Source organism: Lipotes vexillifer, unplaced genomic scaffold, assembly GCF_000442215.2.
Source record: "Lipotes vexillifer unplaced genomic scaffold, Lipotes_vexillifer_v1.1 scaffold584, whole genome shotgun sequence".
NCBI lineage: Eukaryota > Metazoa > Chordata > Mammalia > Artiodactyla > Lipotidae > Lipotes > Lipotes vexillifer.
In genome coordinates, this window is record NW_006783036.1 from 1,160,018 (window position 1) to 1,175,326 (window position 15,309).

Here is a 15,309-nt window from a genome sequence, read left to right on the forward strand (position 1 = left end):
TTTTTTTTTTTTTTTTTTTTAACTGCAATGTGGGTATCTTTCCAGGTCATTATTACCTCATTCCTTTTGTAACTTCTGTGTAAAATTCCATGTCCCAGGGCCTGTGGTCATGTTACCCAGCCCTGTTGTTAGGCAGGGTGTCCCTGAGTCTTGCCGCTGCTGTCAGCGCTTCATGAGCGTATGCATCGCTGGGAGTTTGTGGGAGGATAAGGGACTGCTGTGTGTGGTGTCTCTGGCCGGATGTAGCACTTGACCTTTTGTTCCACCAGTGGTGCTCAGTGTTTGAGGGGAGCAGTGCCTGAGTGGAGAGCTGATTGGCACTTTGCCCTCAGGAGTGGAAATGGAGCAGGCAGCCAGGTAGCTGGGACAGTGCTCCCAGAGTTCCTGTCTCCACACTCCAAAACCAGTGCTTTCACGGTTGACAGGTGTCCTCTAGTCAGCTCCTGCTGCTCTGAAGGTAGCTCTCAGGAGGCGAGGTGCAGGCTTCAGCAGCTTCGCCTGGTGGGATGGGTTAGGAGGACACGAGAGGCAGAAGGGTAGTGCCACTTCTGTGGGCATCATGATCAGTGGTCTCAGGTGAAAAGTCTCTTATTTAAAAATCCACACTTTTTTTTTTTTTAACCAGAGTGCTTAAAGGTCAATGGTTGATCTGTATGATGCCATGATTTCAGATAATGATTTCCTTGTTCTCTCAATTAACAACACACAGAGCATGGGAGAGGACGTGTGCCCGTGCTCCATGCTTGCTTACATTACAGTCTTAGTAGTGGTGGGTCAGGGGTCTCCGGAGAACAGAATCAGTTCTGTGTGTACATGTGTGTAGAGACTGATCAGTTGACTGACTGTAAGGAACTGCCTCATGCGGTTGTGGAGGCAGGCGCACCCCAAATCTGCAGGGCTGGCTGGCAGCCTGAAACCCAGGGAGTTGTGGATGTTGCAGCATGAGTCTGAAGGCAGTCTAGAGGTGGAATTCCCTCTTCCTCTGAGGACCTCAGTCTTTCTCTGTAAGCCCTTCAACTGATTGGATGCAGCCCACCCACATTATGGAGGGCAGTCTGCTTTACTCAAAGTCTGTTGATTTAAATGTTAAAAATACCGTTAGAGCAACATCTAGACATGTTTGACCAAATATCTGGGTATCACAGCCTAGCCAAGTTGATAGGTAAAATTAACCATCACAGATGGCTACATAAATATTACTTCTTATTCCATCTGATACTTAGGGGATCTCCCTGAAGAAGTTGGTGCTTCTGTGTCTCCAACCCAAAGGTTTTAGGCACCTTTGAACAATTGTCAAAATCATGGACGCTTTCTCCAAAATGACACATGCTCATGCATGCAGAATTTTGCAAACAATTGTAGGATGGGTATGGCTCTCTCAGAGCCTGTCTGGGGAACTCTAAGGGTCAGTGTTTCTCTAGTCAGATCCCTGTTTTGCAGGCTTTTGTTGTTGGGCAGTGTCACGTGACCAGTGTCATTGGCTGTGGCCTGGTGTCCTTGCTGAGAACGGCAGAGCTGCCTTCAGGGAACTGGTCAGAGTCTCACCTGGTTCTGGACCCTATTACTTTGTCCTGCGTGGCTCATTCAGTCCTTACAACAACGCTTATCCCGAATTTTCGGACATGGGCACAGAGGCTCAGAGATGTTGCATCACTTGCCTAAGGCAGCCCAGTGAGTAAGTGGCAGAGCAGGATTTGAAGCCAGGCTCAGAGCCCAGGCTTGACAATGCTTCTGTGCCCACCCAGGGAAGGGAGTGCATCCCCAGGTGAGAGGGTTATGTACACAGAGGGGTCCTGAGGGGTTGCTCTGTTACACACTCGGCTCCTGGTTTTATAACTCACAAACAGGTAGGTGTTATCACAGAGCATCACTCATGTGGGACTGTGGGTTCAGGCCCTTTTTTGAAGTCTTGCCCTTTCTAGATACTGATCTTCTAGGGTGATGGAGCTTCCTACGTATGAACTGTTGAGTGGCTCAAATCTGAGCAGTCGGTCATACTAGGCTTACAGTTAAAAGAATTTAACTGAGGAGAATCTTGACTCTGATTTCTTCCCATTTTATAGCTGAGCCGTGTGAATGGCACGTCGTCGCCACAGTCACCCCTGAGCACGCCTGGCAGGGTCGCTGCGGTGGGGCCTTACATCCAGGTTCCCAGCACCGGCAGCTATCCTGCCCCCGGAGACCCCATAAAGCCCCAGTCTCTCACTATCACCTCAAGTGCTGCCCACGGAAGATCCAAATCCGGTGAGTGGCCTGGGTCCTCTTTCGGGGGGAGAGTGAGCGGGAAGGGGGACTGTGGGGGGGACAGTGGCCTCAGAGAAGACCCCCACATTGCACCCAGCCTCTGTGATGTGTCCTCCAAGGCACTTTGTCCTCTAGGGCAGCATTTGGGGAGCTGTGTGCCACCACAGTAACGATTATCCTAAAACAAGAACAGGTTCTCTTTTCTGGACTCAGTGTCCTTACTGTGTGGCTTCTCAAAACACAAATTAGTTAAGACCTGAGCCTCTCCTGCCACAGGTTTTGTTTGCCTGTGAGGGTGCTCGCTGGCGGCAGGGGACGCGTCACTGCAGCCTGGGCTGCTGCTCGTCCTCACGCTGCGGCCCAGGCAGAGGGCTGCCTCCACATCAGCAGAGCCTGTAGCTGCTCTGCCTTCCCTACCCAGCATGGTCTCTGTCCACCTGAGAGTCCACAAGCCACCCCTTTGGCTCTTGACCACCCTGAATCGTGCGGTGTGACCGGACTCAGGCCCCCAGCGCCGAGCCAGTGCGTAGCCGTCCCGAGGACATGGAGCCCCTGCGGCGCCCCCAGCTTCCTAGCTGAGCGCAGGCCCAGGTCTCCACGGAGACTCCGTGCTGTGTGCTCAGAGGAAGACGGCTGTGCTTTAAACTGATGCATGAGATGCCAGGGCTCCTTGGCAGTGAGACTTTGTATATGACAGAGCTGCCACGCTGGCCCATCACACACGGAATCACAGAGCACAGGTGACATTCCTGACAGCAGTAGTGCTGACTGGGTCAGGGCTACATTTTGAGGACGTTTTTCCAGGTTTGGTGGTAGATTTGTGCTGGGCTTTTGTTTGTTCGCTTTGAGTTCTCTTGCCTGGCACCTGGTCTGAGCAGCAACACCACTGCTGTCCCCGCTGGAGGACCCGGGGCTTGCTCTGACCCAGGTGGGAGGGGGTGTCCCCAGTCCTCATGGGCCATGTGCCTGGCTCAAATCTCTTCGTGGCTGTGTCTCAGAAGCCACGTGGAGTGCGTGGTCGGCATGAAACTCTAATTGCAGCTTTCTTTGATAAGCTGTTATTTATAGTTCGAACCACCAGATGGTGGGAGTATACATTCAGCTATTGCCGATGGCAGAAAATTAGCACAGCTGGCTCCTTCTCTGCTTAAATATCTCAAACCTGCCCCGAGCTGAGGATGGCTTGAGTTTCCCCTCTTCTCTGTGGGTGTGTGCTAGGCCGCCTCACAGAGGCTGCCAGGAGAACACCCCTCGCAGGGCTGGGAGACCATGTCCTCCGGAGGTTCGGCAGTAGCCTCGCTCCTTCTCTGTGCTGTGGGGTGAGTGGGCACAGGAGACCTGTGTCACCCCCACGTTGGGGGGCAGTATCTCGGCCCAGATGTAGAGCCGGGGTGAGAAAATCTCCCAGGGGAGACTAACTGTGCTGTCGGCTATCCTTCTGGTTCCCGTGTCACACAGATGGCCGTGGTAAACCCAGAGTGACCAGCTCCTGGGCAGTGTCAGACCTCGACGTCGGGCCTGACTGTGGCTCGTCACAGCGCCCCACAAGCCCGTTTGCGAACCGTATGTTGGCTGGCAGGTCCGGTGGGAAGCTCTGGTGACAGTGCCAAATCAGCCGTGGCTGTTCTTCCAAACTGACAAAGGCCTGCTCCTTGCATTCAGGCTTGAGACAGAAGCCACATATACGTTAAATTGGTTCCCGCCTTCAACTGGTGTGAGAAGGCCTGCTCCTCGCATTCAGGCTTGAGACAGAAGCCACATATACGTTAAATTGGTCCCCGGCTTCAACTGGTGTGAGATTTGGGCTGGGTCGAAACACCAGATCATCCTCAGGAAGGGTTTGACAGGTGCTGGCCCAGCAAGGGTTTTTTGGTTTTGTTTTTACAAAATTAAGATGATTTTCTGAGTTCATTATGAGGCTTTTAGTTTTATCTTCAGTACAGGCATCTCCCATCATACTTACAGATGATTTTGTCCCTTTATAATAAGAATAAATGGTCTTCCTTCTGTACCTCCTGCCTCATCCTGAAGAAAGAAAATTCCTAGTCCCTGTCCAGTCCCTTTGTGCCTGATTTCTGCGAACTCTGCCATGGCTGTGGGATCTGAGGAGCAGCTGGTGGCCACATTTTATGTGATCCTGAGAGAGGCTGGGGACTCTAGCCCCCACGGCCAGCCCTGTCCTCCCTCCTGAGTCAGCAGCAGGCTCTGTCCATTTTCCCCTCAGCCTGGAGTTTGCACCTCGGTGCATCCTTGGTGAACCTGTGCATCTCTGGCCCACACACCCCCGGGTCTGATACAACCAAGGGGGTGTGAAAGCACACACACTTCTGGCCCAGAAGAGGCTGATGGGCCACACAGAGCAAAGCGATGGTTTGGACTAAGGCCTGGGAATGCCTCACCAGGGCCCTAGCAGCGGCCTGGAGCCTGCAGTGGTTTCCAGCCATGGCGGAACTGAGCCGGAGTAGCAGTGGACACAATGGGCTGGCCGTGCTGCTGCCAGAGATAGATTTGGCTTAGGAGCTGTCGCTGCCCGGGCACTCAGAGGCCCTCTCATCGTCACTGCGCTGACGCTGCCTTGTATGGCTGTGTGCAGAGTGGATTTGAGAGTTTGCTCTTCCTGTTTTGTGAGTCGCAGTTGGGCTCAAGCACAGTTGCTGTTAGGGAGGGTGATTTCCCTGCTGCTCTGTTGTTGCCCCACCTGCCCGTGCTGGCAGATGGGAGGAGAGGCGAGGATGTGCTACTCCTACAGGAGGGCCCAGAACAGTGCCCCTGGCTGCTTTCCCTGCCATACGGCTGATGGCTGGGAGGGTTCCCACTCCAGTCCAGCCCTGTACCGCTGCAGAGAGAAGCAGGGGCCTGAGGCGGGCTGAGATCTAACCCTGTGGGCTCACTGTGAATGGGCCTGTGTTACCAGGGAATGCTTCTGCACCCTTTCTCAGTTTGGAAGATGCTGTGTTAAAAAACATACCTTTTCAGTGGCTGTCCTGAAAATGCTGGGTTGACTGGCTTTCTAATCACTGCAACAGAATAACAGCCTGCTACTCCAATCACTGGGAACTTGTACTGTCCTCCTGTGATCATGAATTATTTTAAGAGGGTGGAAATTTCTAACAGATTAAAGTCAAATTTTTCTTTTAATACTAGAAGCAGTACAGGTCAAACCTGTTATGAAGTCAAAAGATGTCTTTTTTTATATTGCTGTCTGTATTTGTAAATAGTGTTTGAAAACCAAGTGCCGACGCTTATGTTATTCATTGGTGTCAATGTAATGGCTTTGACCTGTATTTCAGTGGGGGCTAAGAATGTTTCTGCAATCCTCTGGCCCCTCGCCCGGGCACAGGAGCAGCCCTGTGCTTGGTCATGGAGTCTCTGCACACGTGACCGCACGTGGGCACTGGTGAGGCGGTGCCGGCAGAGGCCGACCTTGGTCGTCCTGCCGCGCAGCAGCCGGTGTGTGTGTAGGGGGCGCCTCCTGGTCATGGAGCTCCATCAGAGCGTGACGTTCCAGAAGGTGATTTTTGCTTCTGGCAGGGGGTTATTCTTATGTTGGTTCAACTAATTTCAAGAAAAATTTTACTTAAATTCTGTGTTCTTTTCAAGCCAATGATGGAAACTGGCCAACATTAAAACAAAATTCTAGCTCTTTGGTGAAACCGACGCAGATCGCCAGTGTGGACTGGAAGGACCCGAACGTGGAGGGGCCTCTCAAGCAGGGGGCCGTCTCGAGCCAGCCTATGCCCTTGTCAGCCTTGGGAGCCCCGGAGAAGATGGTATGCCGTTTGTCTTTGTCACAAAACACAAACAAGCTCCTGACTGACTACATCCTTATTTAGCCTTCGTCTTTATCTAAGTGGTAGGAGGTGTCACGAGGCAAATTAATCCTGTTGGTGTCCAAATCATACCCAAGTCTGAAGGAGTTCATGGACCCTGAGCACGAGAGTGGGGTACAGGTGTGAGGCCTTTGGTCAGGGTCGTTCACCCTGCTGTTCACCCCCACGGCGTGCCCTGTGCCTGGTCACAAGCCTGTTTGAAGGATTACAAGTCCTGCTTTGTGCTCTTGTGACCGTGGATGGAAACGTGCTTGACTTTTCAAAGGATGACTTTGTCTTTCTTTTTAACACCTAAATTTAGGGCATCGAGATTGGTAAAGTGCCACCTCCCATCCCTGGTGTCGGCAAGCAGCTGCCCCCAAGCTATGGGACATACCCAAGCCCTGCGCCCGTGGGCCCAGGCTCGACAAACTCCCTGGAGAGGAGGAAGGAGGGCAGCTTGCCCAGGCCCAGCGCAGGCCTGCCCAGTCGGCAGAAACCTGCACCGCTGCCCCCTGCGAGTGGCCCCCACCAGCCAGGGTCCTCCCAGCAGATTCAGCAGAGGATTTCTGTGCCACCAAGTCCCACATACCCACCGGCGGGGCTGCCTGCCTTTCCAGCTGGAGACGGCAAATCTGAACTCCCACTAACTGTGGCCATTAGGCCCTTCCTGGCTGATAAAGGGTCAAGGCCACAGTCCCCCAGGAAAGGGCCACAGACAGTGAATTCAAGCTCCATATACTCTATGTACCTCCAGCAAGCCACGCCACCTAAGAAGTACCAGCCAGCGGCGCACAGCACCTTAAATAAGTCGGTTAAAGCAGGTATGGTGGGTTTGCACTCTCCGTCTCTCGGGGTGAGGAAATCATATTTGAGAAAATGCCGATCCATATCCTTACTTTTGGGCCACATGCTGTTTAGGATTAAACTTGATTCTTACATAAAGTGCGGCCTTGGGTATCTGTGTGAGATGGGGGTAAAAGATGACGTGCATAGAGCAATTCTGCAGGTGGACCACAGCTCTCTGACTTCCTGTCTGAGCGCCCGCCTGCCCACATTTCTCAGGAAATCCAGGTCTCGGAAGGCTGGCATTTTGGAATTTCCTCTTTTCCTCCTGCTTCGTAGTAACTTGTACAGGACCTATCTGGGGAGCTGGCGTAGTACGAGCTCTGCCTGGATCTGATCCCCCTGGCCTCCTAGCAGTAGCTGAGCCAGGCCCCTAGGGGGTGATGTGAGGGGAGACGGTTTTGCTGCTTTGGGATCCTTTCCCAGAGCCCACAGGGGAGAAAAGCCCTTGTTTGGGTGCGGGAACATCAGCCCCGGGCCTCCTGGGGAGGCAGGTGTGAGCACAGAGCCCAGTTCCCCACATACGGAGGCTGACAGTGATTCCTCCCTGTGCGGCAGGATCCTGGGCATCTGGGCTGGGCTGGGGCCTCTTCAGACGTTCTTGGGCATGGGCTGCAGAACTTTTCTAGAATCTAGTTTGAGAATCCCTAGGCAGGCCAGGCCACCCTGTGTCCAGGGATCTCCCAGGTGGATATACCAGCACTGACCTGTGGCAGGCCCTGGCCCATGGGGGAAAGGCTTGCCAAGGCCACCGGATGAGCCTTCCTTTCTGAGGTGGCCTGCGTTTTACATCATTTGGCTTGGTCCCAGGTCACGTGGCTTCTCCTTGGCCAGGAAAACAGTGAACACCTGTTTAGGGCAGGAAGGCAGGTTTGCAACCTTTTGTTCTTTTTCATTTGAGAAAGACCCAGTTCTGTAAAAACTGATAAACTACAGACACTCCACCTTCCAGAAGGAGTTGGTGGGGTTCTGTGAGCAGCAGGTTCCTTTGGGATTTAATATAGGGACTTAGCGTCCTCAGTGGCAGATGACAGTCTCCGTAGGAGCCCATCTCTGTTTCGTCAAAGGTGCCTGGTGAGCAGGCCCCAGACGCCACAGGCTGCTGAGGTGGGTGTCCTCTGTGTCTCCCCAGTGTACGGTAAACCCGTTCTGCCCTCCGGCTCTGCATCCCCGTCGCCGCTACCGTTTCTTCATGGGTCGCTGGCCACAAGCGCCTCGCATCCCCTGCCGCCTTCAGAAAGTGCTGAGAAGGAGCCAGAGCAGGACAGCCCTGCCGCCCCCGGAGACGGGGCCGCCGTGGAGAGCCTGCCGCGGCCGCTCAGCCCCACCAAGCTCACGCCCATTGTGCACTCGCCGTTGCGCTACCAGAGCGATGCTGACCTGGAGGCCCTGCGCAGGAAGCTGGCCAACGCGCCCCGGCCCCTAAAGAAGCGCGGCTCCATCACGGAGCCAGAGGGCCCCTGCGGGCCCAACATCCAGAAGCTGCTGTACCAGCGCTTCAACACCCTGGCCGGGGGCATGGAGGGCACCCCCTTCTACCAGCCCAGCCCCTCGCGGGACCTCCTGGGCTCCTTAGCCGACGTGGACAATGGGAACACCGCTGCCAACGGGAACCTAGGCGAGGCCGGCCCCACCCTGCCCACGGCCCCACTCCCGGCCGAGCCTGCCCCCGCCTCGGATGCCAATGACAACCGGCTCCCTTCCCCCGAACCGGAGGGGCCCATCTGTCCCCTGAACACCCACCAAACGGCCGAGCCTGCCGAGGACGACAACAACAACGTGGCTGCGGCCCCGCCCACGGAGCCGCCACTCCCCCCATCGCTTCCCCCCGCCGCGCCCCCGCCGGCGGCCCCTACGGTGGGTGCCACCCCGGACCAGGGCAACAGCTCCCTAGTCACCCGGCCAGTGCCTGTGGAGGGCGTGCCTGCGTCGGGGCTGCTGGAAGCAGTGGGGCTTATCCGGGGCACGAGGGGCGGTGGCCTCTTACCAGAGGGCCAGCCTAGGGGCCCGAGGCGGCCCTGAGGAAGGGCAGCCGTGTGGGGATCAGAAGGGCAGGCAGCAAGGGGAAGGAGAACCTTCTAGACAGAGCCCTGGAGGGAGGGCAGTGCTGCAGGAGCCAGAGGCAGGTGGGAGCCCCTCACAGCTGGCAAGGCGGAAGCAGTTGGGCTCGGCTCTGACCCCCCCGCTTGCTGCCTCTCTCGGGTGCCCGTGGCGCAGCCCGGCCCCCGAGGCAGAGACACCCTCCGGAGCCAGGCCAGGCTGGCCTGAGAGCGGGCTGGCCCGCGGTGCCCGGCACCACTCGGGGCTGCGGGCGAAGCTCTGCCTCGGGCTGTCGGCCCTGCCCTCTTCCCCGCCTCCCCTGGGCCTGCTTCCATGGGGTCACCCTGAAACCCAGAGCTTCCTCCCGATAGAGCAAACGGACCAACCTGAAGAAGCCCAACTCGGAGAGGACGGGGCACGGGCTGAGGGTCCGCTTCAACCCGCTGGCGCTTCTCCTTGATGCCTCCCTGGAGGGGGAGTTCGACCTGGTGCAGAGGATCATCTATGAGGTGAGCGGGCGGGCGGCCGCAGCCCTGCTGGCCCCGGGCAGGGCCAGAGCTCACATGCCCTTTGTCCTAGGTGGAGGACCCCAGCAAGCCCAACGACGAGGGCATCACCCCGCTGCACAACGCCGTCTGCGCCGGGCACCACCAGATTGTGAAGTTCCTGCTGGATTTCGGGGTCAACGTGAATGCCGCCGACAGCGACGGCTGGTGAGGGCCCCAGGGCGCTGGGGTGGTGGGGAGAAGGGAAGAGGACGAGGGTGGCCACTTGGTCCCAGGCCTGCGTATCCTCCTGGTCTTTGTTCTCGCGGGGGTTTTGTTAAAGGCGCTGCCGTGATCACGCCCTTCACGTGGCTGACCGCTGACTGTAGGCTGAGCCTCTGCTGATCCATACTGTTTTTAAGCGGCCGGAAAGCCTGTGTGGAGGGGAGCCTCGCAGGCCGGCCGCTGCACCACAGGCCCTGCACCCCGTGGGTCTCATCGTGAGCTTCAGGCGGTGGTCTGCGCTGCTGCGTTTGAACAGCTGTTTTTTGTATATTGTGGTAAAACACAGCCGTCACTGTCGCAGCCATTGCAAGGGACACATCATTGGTGTGAGGGACATTCGTGCTGTTGCACCGTGAACACCCAGCTTACAGGCCGGTGTTCAGTCCACTCCCCGCCCGCCCTTTTCAGAAACGTGTGTGTGGCCCAAAACTGTTAGTAGAAGTGAGGCACTACACAGGCAGCAGCACAGCAGCTCGCGGGGCACTGAGCACACAGCCTGGGGGGCCGCCTAGGTCCCGGCCGGGCGTGAGCGCCTTCTCTGTCCCTCCAGGACGCCGCTGCACTGCGCTGCTTCCTGCAACAGCGTCCACCTCTGCAAACAGCTGGTGGAGAGCGGCGCCGCCGTCTTCGCCTCCACCATCAGCGACGTTGAGACTGCTGCGGACAAGTGCGAAGAGGCAGAGGAAGGCTACCCCCAGTGCTCCCAGTTCTTACACGGTGCGGGGCGGGCGGCCAGGGGTCCCCAGGGGAGAGGCCTGTGAGGGCTGAGGTGTCCCAGGGTGGGTCTCCCATCCTGTCCTGTGGGGGAGGGAAGCTCCCTTCTCCATTAGACAGGGCTGGGTTTTCCAAGGGCTAAACAGTCACAGGCCATCCACGCTACACCCGATGGGAGAACCTGTGGGCCCAGCCTACCTTAGACCCTGGGGACAAAGTGTCAAATGAAACAGGCAATGCCCTCCAGGCCCAGCTCCCAGGACAGACGCCTTGCGGCGGGGCTGGGGGGCGGCCGGCCTTCCTGGGGACCCGCAGGCGAGTCCTGGGTGTGCGCTCACTGGGTCGCGGTGGCTCCGTCGCTCTGGTGGTGAGTGCTTCCCACTGTCCAAGAGCAAGTCCCGCGGCTTCTTTAGTCATCGACTTTTGGGAGTTTGTTCTGCGTGTGGGCTGTAAGTTTCACCTTAAGAAACGCCTTTTAGAACAACACTGCTTTGCTCCTGGACACAAAGGCTCCGCCATGGTCCTCTTGCTGGGACGTGGAAGGGACTGTTGGTGTTAAGCAGAGGGCGGCAGCTGGCCTGGCTTCTGACCGCTCCACTGCGGCCCCCGCTGGGCTGCCCAAGGACAGCAGCGTGTCCCTTCTGGTCCTGCCGTGGGGCTCTCTTTGCAGCCCGCCCTCCAGGAGACCTGACCGTTTGCTCTCCCGTCCCAGGGGTGCAGGAGAAGTTGGGCGTGATGAACAAAGGTGTGGTGTATGCTCTGTGGGCTTACGAGGCCCAGAACAGTGACGAGCTGTCCTTCCACGAAGGGGACGCCCTCACCATCCTGAGGCGCAAGGACGAAAGCGAGACGGACTGGTGGTGGGCTCGCTTTGGGGACCGGGAGGGCTACGTGCCCAAAACCCTGCTGGGGGTAAGCACTCTGCGCTGCCCCTGGGGCCCCGTGCCGGAGCCAGCTGTCCCCTCTGCCTGCCCGTGGGCGTAACCTGGGCTCCAATCCTGCGGGCAGGAGACTGCCTTTCTCCAAGCCTCGTGGGAGCCGTGGGGGGGTCATCTGCCAGAGCCCCCCGACGGGCTGCTCACAGCGTGCTCTGCTCATGGGGTCTGTAATGGGGTGGGGGACAGGGCAACTGCAGGCTGCTCCTCTGCACTGCACTGATGGTTCCTCAGACCCTTGGCAGGGCTGTGCCTTTGCTCTCGTGCTCTGTGCCCGGTGGGGCTGGCAGATGCTTTTGTGACACAGTCACTGGACACCGTGGGCCTGCCAGGCACCTTTAGGGGCCTTACGGACAGTGTCAGTGTCAAGTGCCCTGAGAGGAAGAGGAATGGGGTATCCTGGGAGTTGGGAAGGTCTCCGTAGGAGGGTGACAAGCTGAACTTCGGCCTGAAGGAGCTGGTGTGCGGACTTCTGAGGGCAGCCTGGCCTCTGGATGGGGTTCCTGCCCAGTGGGTCGTCCCCTTGTCCTAACTCCTGTCCCTTGCTTCCCAGTTGTACCCACGGATCAAACCCCGACAGCGAACACTGGCCTGAACTTCCCTTTGGAGCACCGCACGGGCTCTCCAGCGACGAGGAGCCACTGAAGAGATGATTCTGCCATTTCCCCGGGAAGCTGAAGCTAGAAATGGCTTTTACTGGTGCTCCCTTTAGCAGACAGCGTCCACAATGTGAAAGCCCGGCAGGTTCTAGGTGAGGCCCTTTCTCTGGTCTGCCCGCAGCTGGGAGAGAGACCTTCGCCTCCAGGAAGACCGACTTTTGCCAGTTACTGTAAATCCAAATAAATACCCACCTTTCTAAACAACTGCCCCTGTTGCCAGTAAGAAGCCCTGTAATTAACCCCTGGTCGGTTGCCAAGGAAGACGAATGCTGTCACAGACTTGGGCCCCAAGGCTGCCGTCCCTCATTCCTGGTGTCACCCCAGCCCCAACAATGAAAACTTGCAGCTGCCGTGAGGTGCATCCCCTCGCTAGAGCCCTGCCCTCCCGTTTACTAGAAATCACAGAAACCCGGGCACCTTTTTCATCCTCACCACTTGTGTTTCTTCATCACCAAAGGAGGCCCTGTGTGGAGACTTCTGTCCAGCAGTGGTGCCTGGTGTGTGGGCTCCACTTCCTGTTCCAGGCCTCGGTCTAGGTCACCGACAGGCCGTGGACACGAGGGACCTTAAGATCAAGTGACACGTGGTCAGGAGTCTCAGCACAGCACTACCTTCTCTGCAGCCTTGTGCTGCCCCGGTGTGGTCCCCGCCCCTCCCAGCGTGGACGTGCAGCCCACGGGCCAGGAGGCGGTGGATGCGGGGACGCCTGCAAAGTCACGGGGGCGGCTATGGGGGCGGGAGGGCAGGGCCCCCGGCTCCCCGGTCCCGGCCATGACACCATAACCTGCCTGGTTCCAGACTTGAAGCAAGTAAGGCGCTTCCCTGAAGTGTCAACTGTACGTACAGGCTTTTATATACCAAAACTATTTTTTGACTAAACCACTCGAAACTGTCAGAACCATGTTGGAAATGTTTTTTTCTCTCATTAAAATCCAGGCCCTGAGCTTATTTTCCATGCGTGAGTCTTGTGTGTAATTTACGTACAGACAGACAGACACGTGTAGGTCCTCGTTGTAGAGTCGCCTACCTTTAAGCGCTGATTGATTGATTGTGCACAGTGTGCTGATGGGAAGCGAACACCCTGCAAGGCAGTCTCTGCGGGTGGCGTGTAAACGTGCACACAATAAACCGCCGTCTCTCACCGGAGGCTGTGAGTGAGTCTTGTGTTCTGGAGCCAGAACTGAGCTGAGCATGAAGCTCAGGTTGTCTGGACACAGTGAGGTGAGGCCTGGTCCGTATTTTCAAAATAGGTTTTAATCGTAAGCTTTATATACAAATTGTTGTACAATTATTTTAATAAAGGGAAATAGTGAAAAGTATAAAACACAAATCTCTTTCCTTCCCCTATGAAATAGCAAAGGTTTGTTCACAGCCCCAGATGAGTGACACGTGGACGGGCAGCCTCTGAGATGCGCTCCAGTGCAAATCAGGCTGAGTCACCACTGCCCACATCACTTCTGTGGAAGAATTAATGGAACGAACATCAAGGGGCCAGAACCATCTAGTAAACTTGGGCACTCATAAAAACATGGTATAGATTATGCTAAAATGATTTTAGCAGTAGTGTAGCTTCAGTCTCTCCCACCCCCAATTAGGCATCGATAAGAGACAAATTCTAAAGCACGAGGTGTTCTGAGCATTAATCAACTGTGTACATATTGCACTAGGTAAGCTCCGAGTACTTGAGTTGCGTTTCCAGCACGTGTAGGGTTAGTTGCGCCTGTGCGTGCTCGGCGAGCAGGTGCTGCTGCCCCTAGCGGACTGTCCAGCCCGCGTGGCGTTACTGGTCCCGAGATTCGTAGAGAAGCTTGGCAGCCTGCAAGGTGACCAGAGATAAATGCATGTGCCTGGCTGAATCCAGTGGGGGCACCCCGGCTAGGCAGGCGGCGGGCCTCCCTCTGGGAAAGGTGGGCAGTGCTCTGAGCAGAAGGGCCGGGCCCACGGTACCTTGTGCATGGCCACCAGCCATGCTGTCGCCTGCCTTCTGCTGCCATTTGCATCCTCCCCGGCCGTCAGCTTCAGCTGCGTCATGCCCTCCGCCCCTGGCGCCGTGTACTGCAGGGTCATGCCTGTGGCCCGCACGTTGCCTCCTGGAGTGCGGAGACAAGGTAAGGATGCCCGAGGGGACGCTGAGCGCCCAGGGTGCCGCCAGCCCTGATGTGCTGGCCGGGGCGCCTCCTCCCCAGCCCTGGTGCTGGTCTCGGACGGAGGCAGCCTGGTGGCGGGGCCTGGGCTAGGGGCTGCTCAGCGGATGAGCCCAAGCTCACAGGCCCAGCACCACGTGGCCGAGAACCCAGGGAGAGGCGCAGTGCTGTTGGGAGGGCTGCCCAGGCTGCACCCTGCCTGTCACGCGGGCCTCACCCCCACCCTACTCTGGAGAGCCAGGGTCAAAGCGCAGGGCACAGGTGCCAACCCCCCACTCTAGTACACGAGCTCCCGAGAAGATGCCGTGTGGGGTCGGCCTGCTGGGACACTGCCCGCCTTTGGGCTGTGACGCCATGGACGACGACGGGACCCCAGCACCTGCTCTGAGAACCAACGGCTGGAGGAACCGATGGCCCTTCTGTCACGACTGCAGTCAGAAAAGTGGCAAGGAGACCAAGCCTCACAGTGGAGTTTGCCTACCTACAGCTGTTCTACTTTGTGACTTGGGAGGAAAACTCCGTTGTGAGCCGTTACCCAGCTCAGAAGATCCCTTCCATCAGACGCAGATCTCAGAGTCAAAAGCAGGCCGGCGGGGGAGCAGGTGCTGGGTGGGAGAGGCCCAGCACACCGGGAGGTCAATCCGGCTGGAAGTGCCCCACCACCCAAGGCCTGGGACGCCCCCCATGACCTTTCATAAGCCACGGTTCGACCCCGAGTGTCAAGCGGCTTGTCCCCGCCTGGGCTCCTTGCAGGAGTGCCCCCCGCCCCCGGGCTCTGGGGCAGGCAGGCTGTGCTCTGCCCACCCCCTGCTCCCATAAGTAGACTTCTACTGGCCCAGGCCACGTTTCTGTGGCTCCTACGACCGCTGTCGCATTTTGAGTCTGTGGCCAGCAGAGCTGCATGCAAGTTACCTGGGCCTCGACAGAAAGTGCGCGACGCTGCTGTGGCCGCCGCCCCGCCCCCTCAGGAACACATTTTTCTGGGCATTTAACGGTTCCAGAAGCCTGGGCAGAGCAGGGCTCACTGTCCTCCCAGCACCGCCACAAGGGGGCGCACGGCGCCACCAGCCCCCGGCCCCGCCCACATGCGGGAAAGACACGGAGGGAGGGCCCGGCCTGGGTCGGGGGTAGCCCCCCACCCCGCTCTT

General features: G+C 57.5%; 2 protein-coding genes across 3 annotated transcripts in view; one reads left to right on the forward strand and one right to left on the reverse strand.

Moving 5' to 3' along the window:
• The window catches only part of PPP1R13B (protein phosphatase 1 regulatory subunit 13B), a 49,087-nt gene extending 37,134 nt beyond the window's left edge, over positions 1-11,953 (forward strand). Inside the window, exons 8-16 of the mRNA XM_007455591.1 lie at positions 2,064-2,244; positions 5,845-6,014; positions 6,376-6,877; positions 8,032-8,756; positions 9,311-9,448; positions 9,519-9,652; positions 10,260-10,426; positions 11,136-11,335; positions 11,912-11,953. Coding sequence (XP_007455653.1) covers positions 2,064-2,244; positions 5,845-6,014; positions 6,376-6,877; positions 8,032-8,756; positions 9,311-9,448; positions 9,519-9,652; positions 10,260-10,426; positions 11,136-11,335; positions 11,912-11,953 — 2,259 coding nt within the window. The remainder of the gene's footprint in view (positions 1-2,063; positions 2,245-5,844; positions 6,015-6,375; positions 6,878-8,031; positions 8,757-9,310; positions 9,449-9,518; positions 9,653-10,259; positions 10,427-11,135; positions 11,336-11,911) is intronic.
• Positions 11,954-13,797: 1,844 nt separating this feature from the next.
• The window catches only part of ZFYVE21 (zinc finger FYVE-type containing 21), a 13,202-nt gene continuing 11,690 nt past the window's right edge, over positions 13,798-15,309 (reverse strand). For both annotated transcript variants that reach the window (XM_007455593.1, XM_007455592.1), the window contains 2 exons: positions 13,965-14,107; positions 13,798-13,833 (listed from right to left, as the gene is read on the reverse strand). In XM_007455593.1, coding sequence (XP_007455655.1) covers positions 13,798-13,833; positions 13,965-14,107 — 179 coding nt within the window. The remainder of the gene's footprint in view (positions 13,834-13,964; positions 14,108-15,309) is intronic.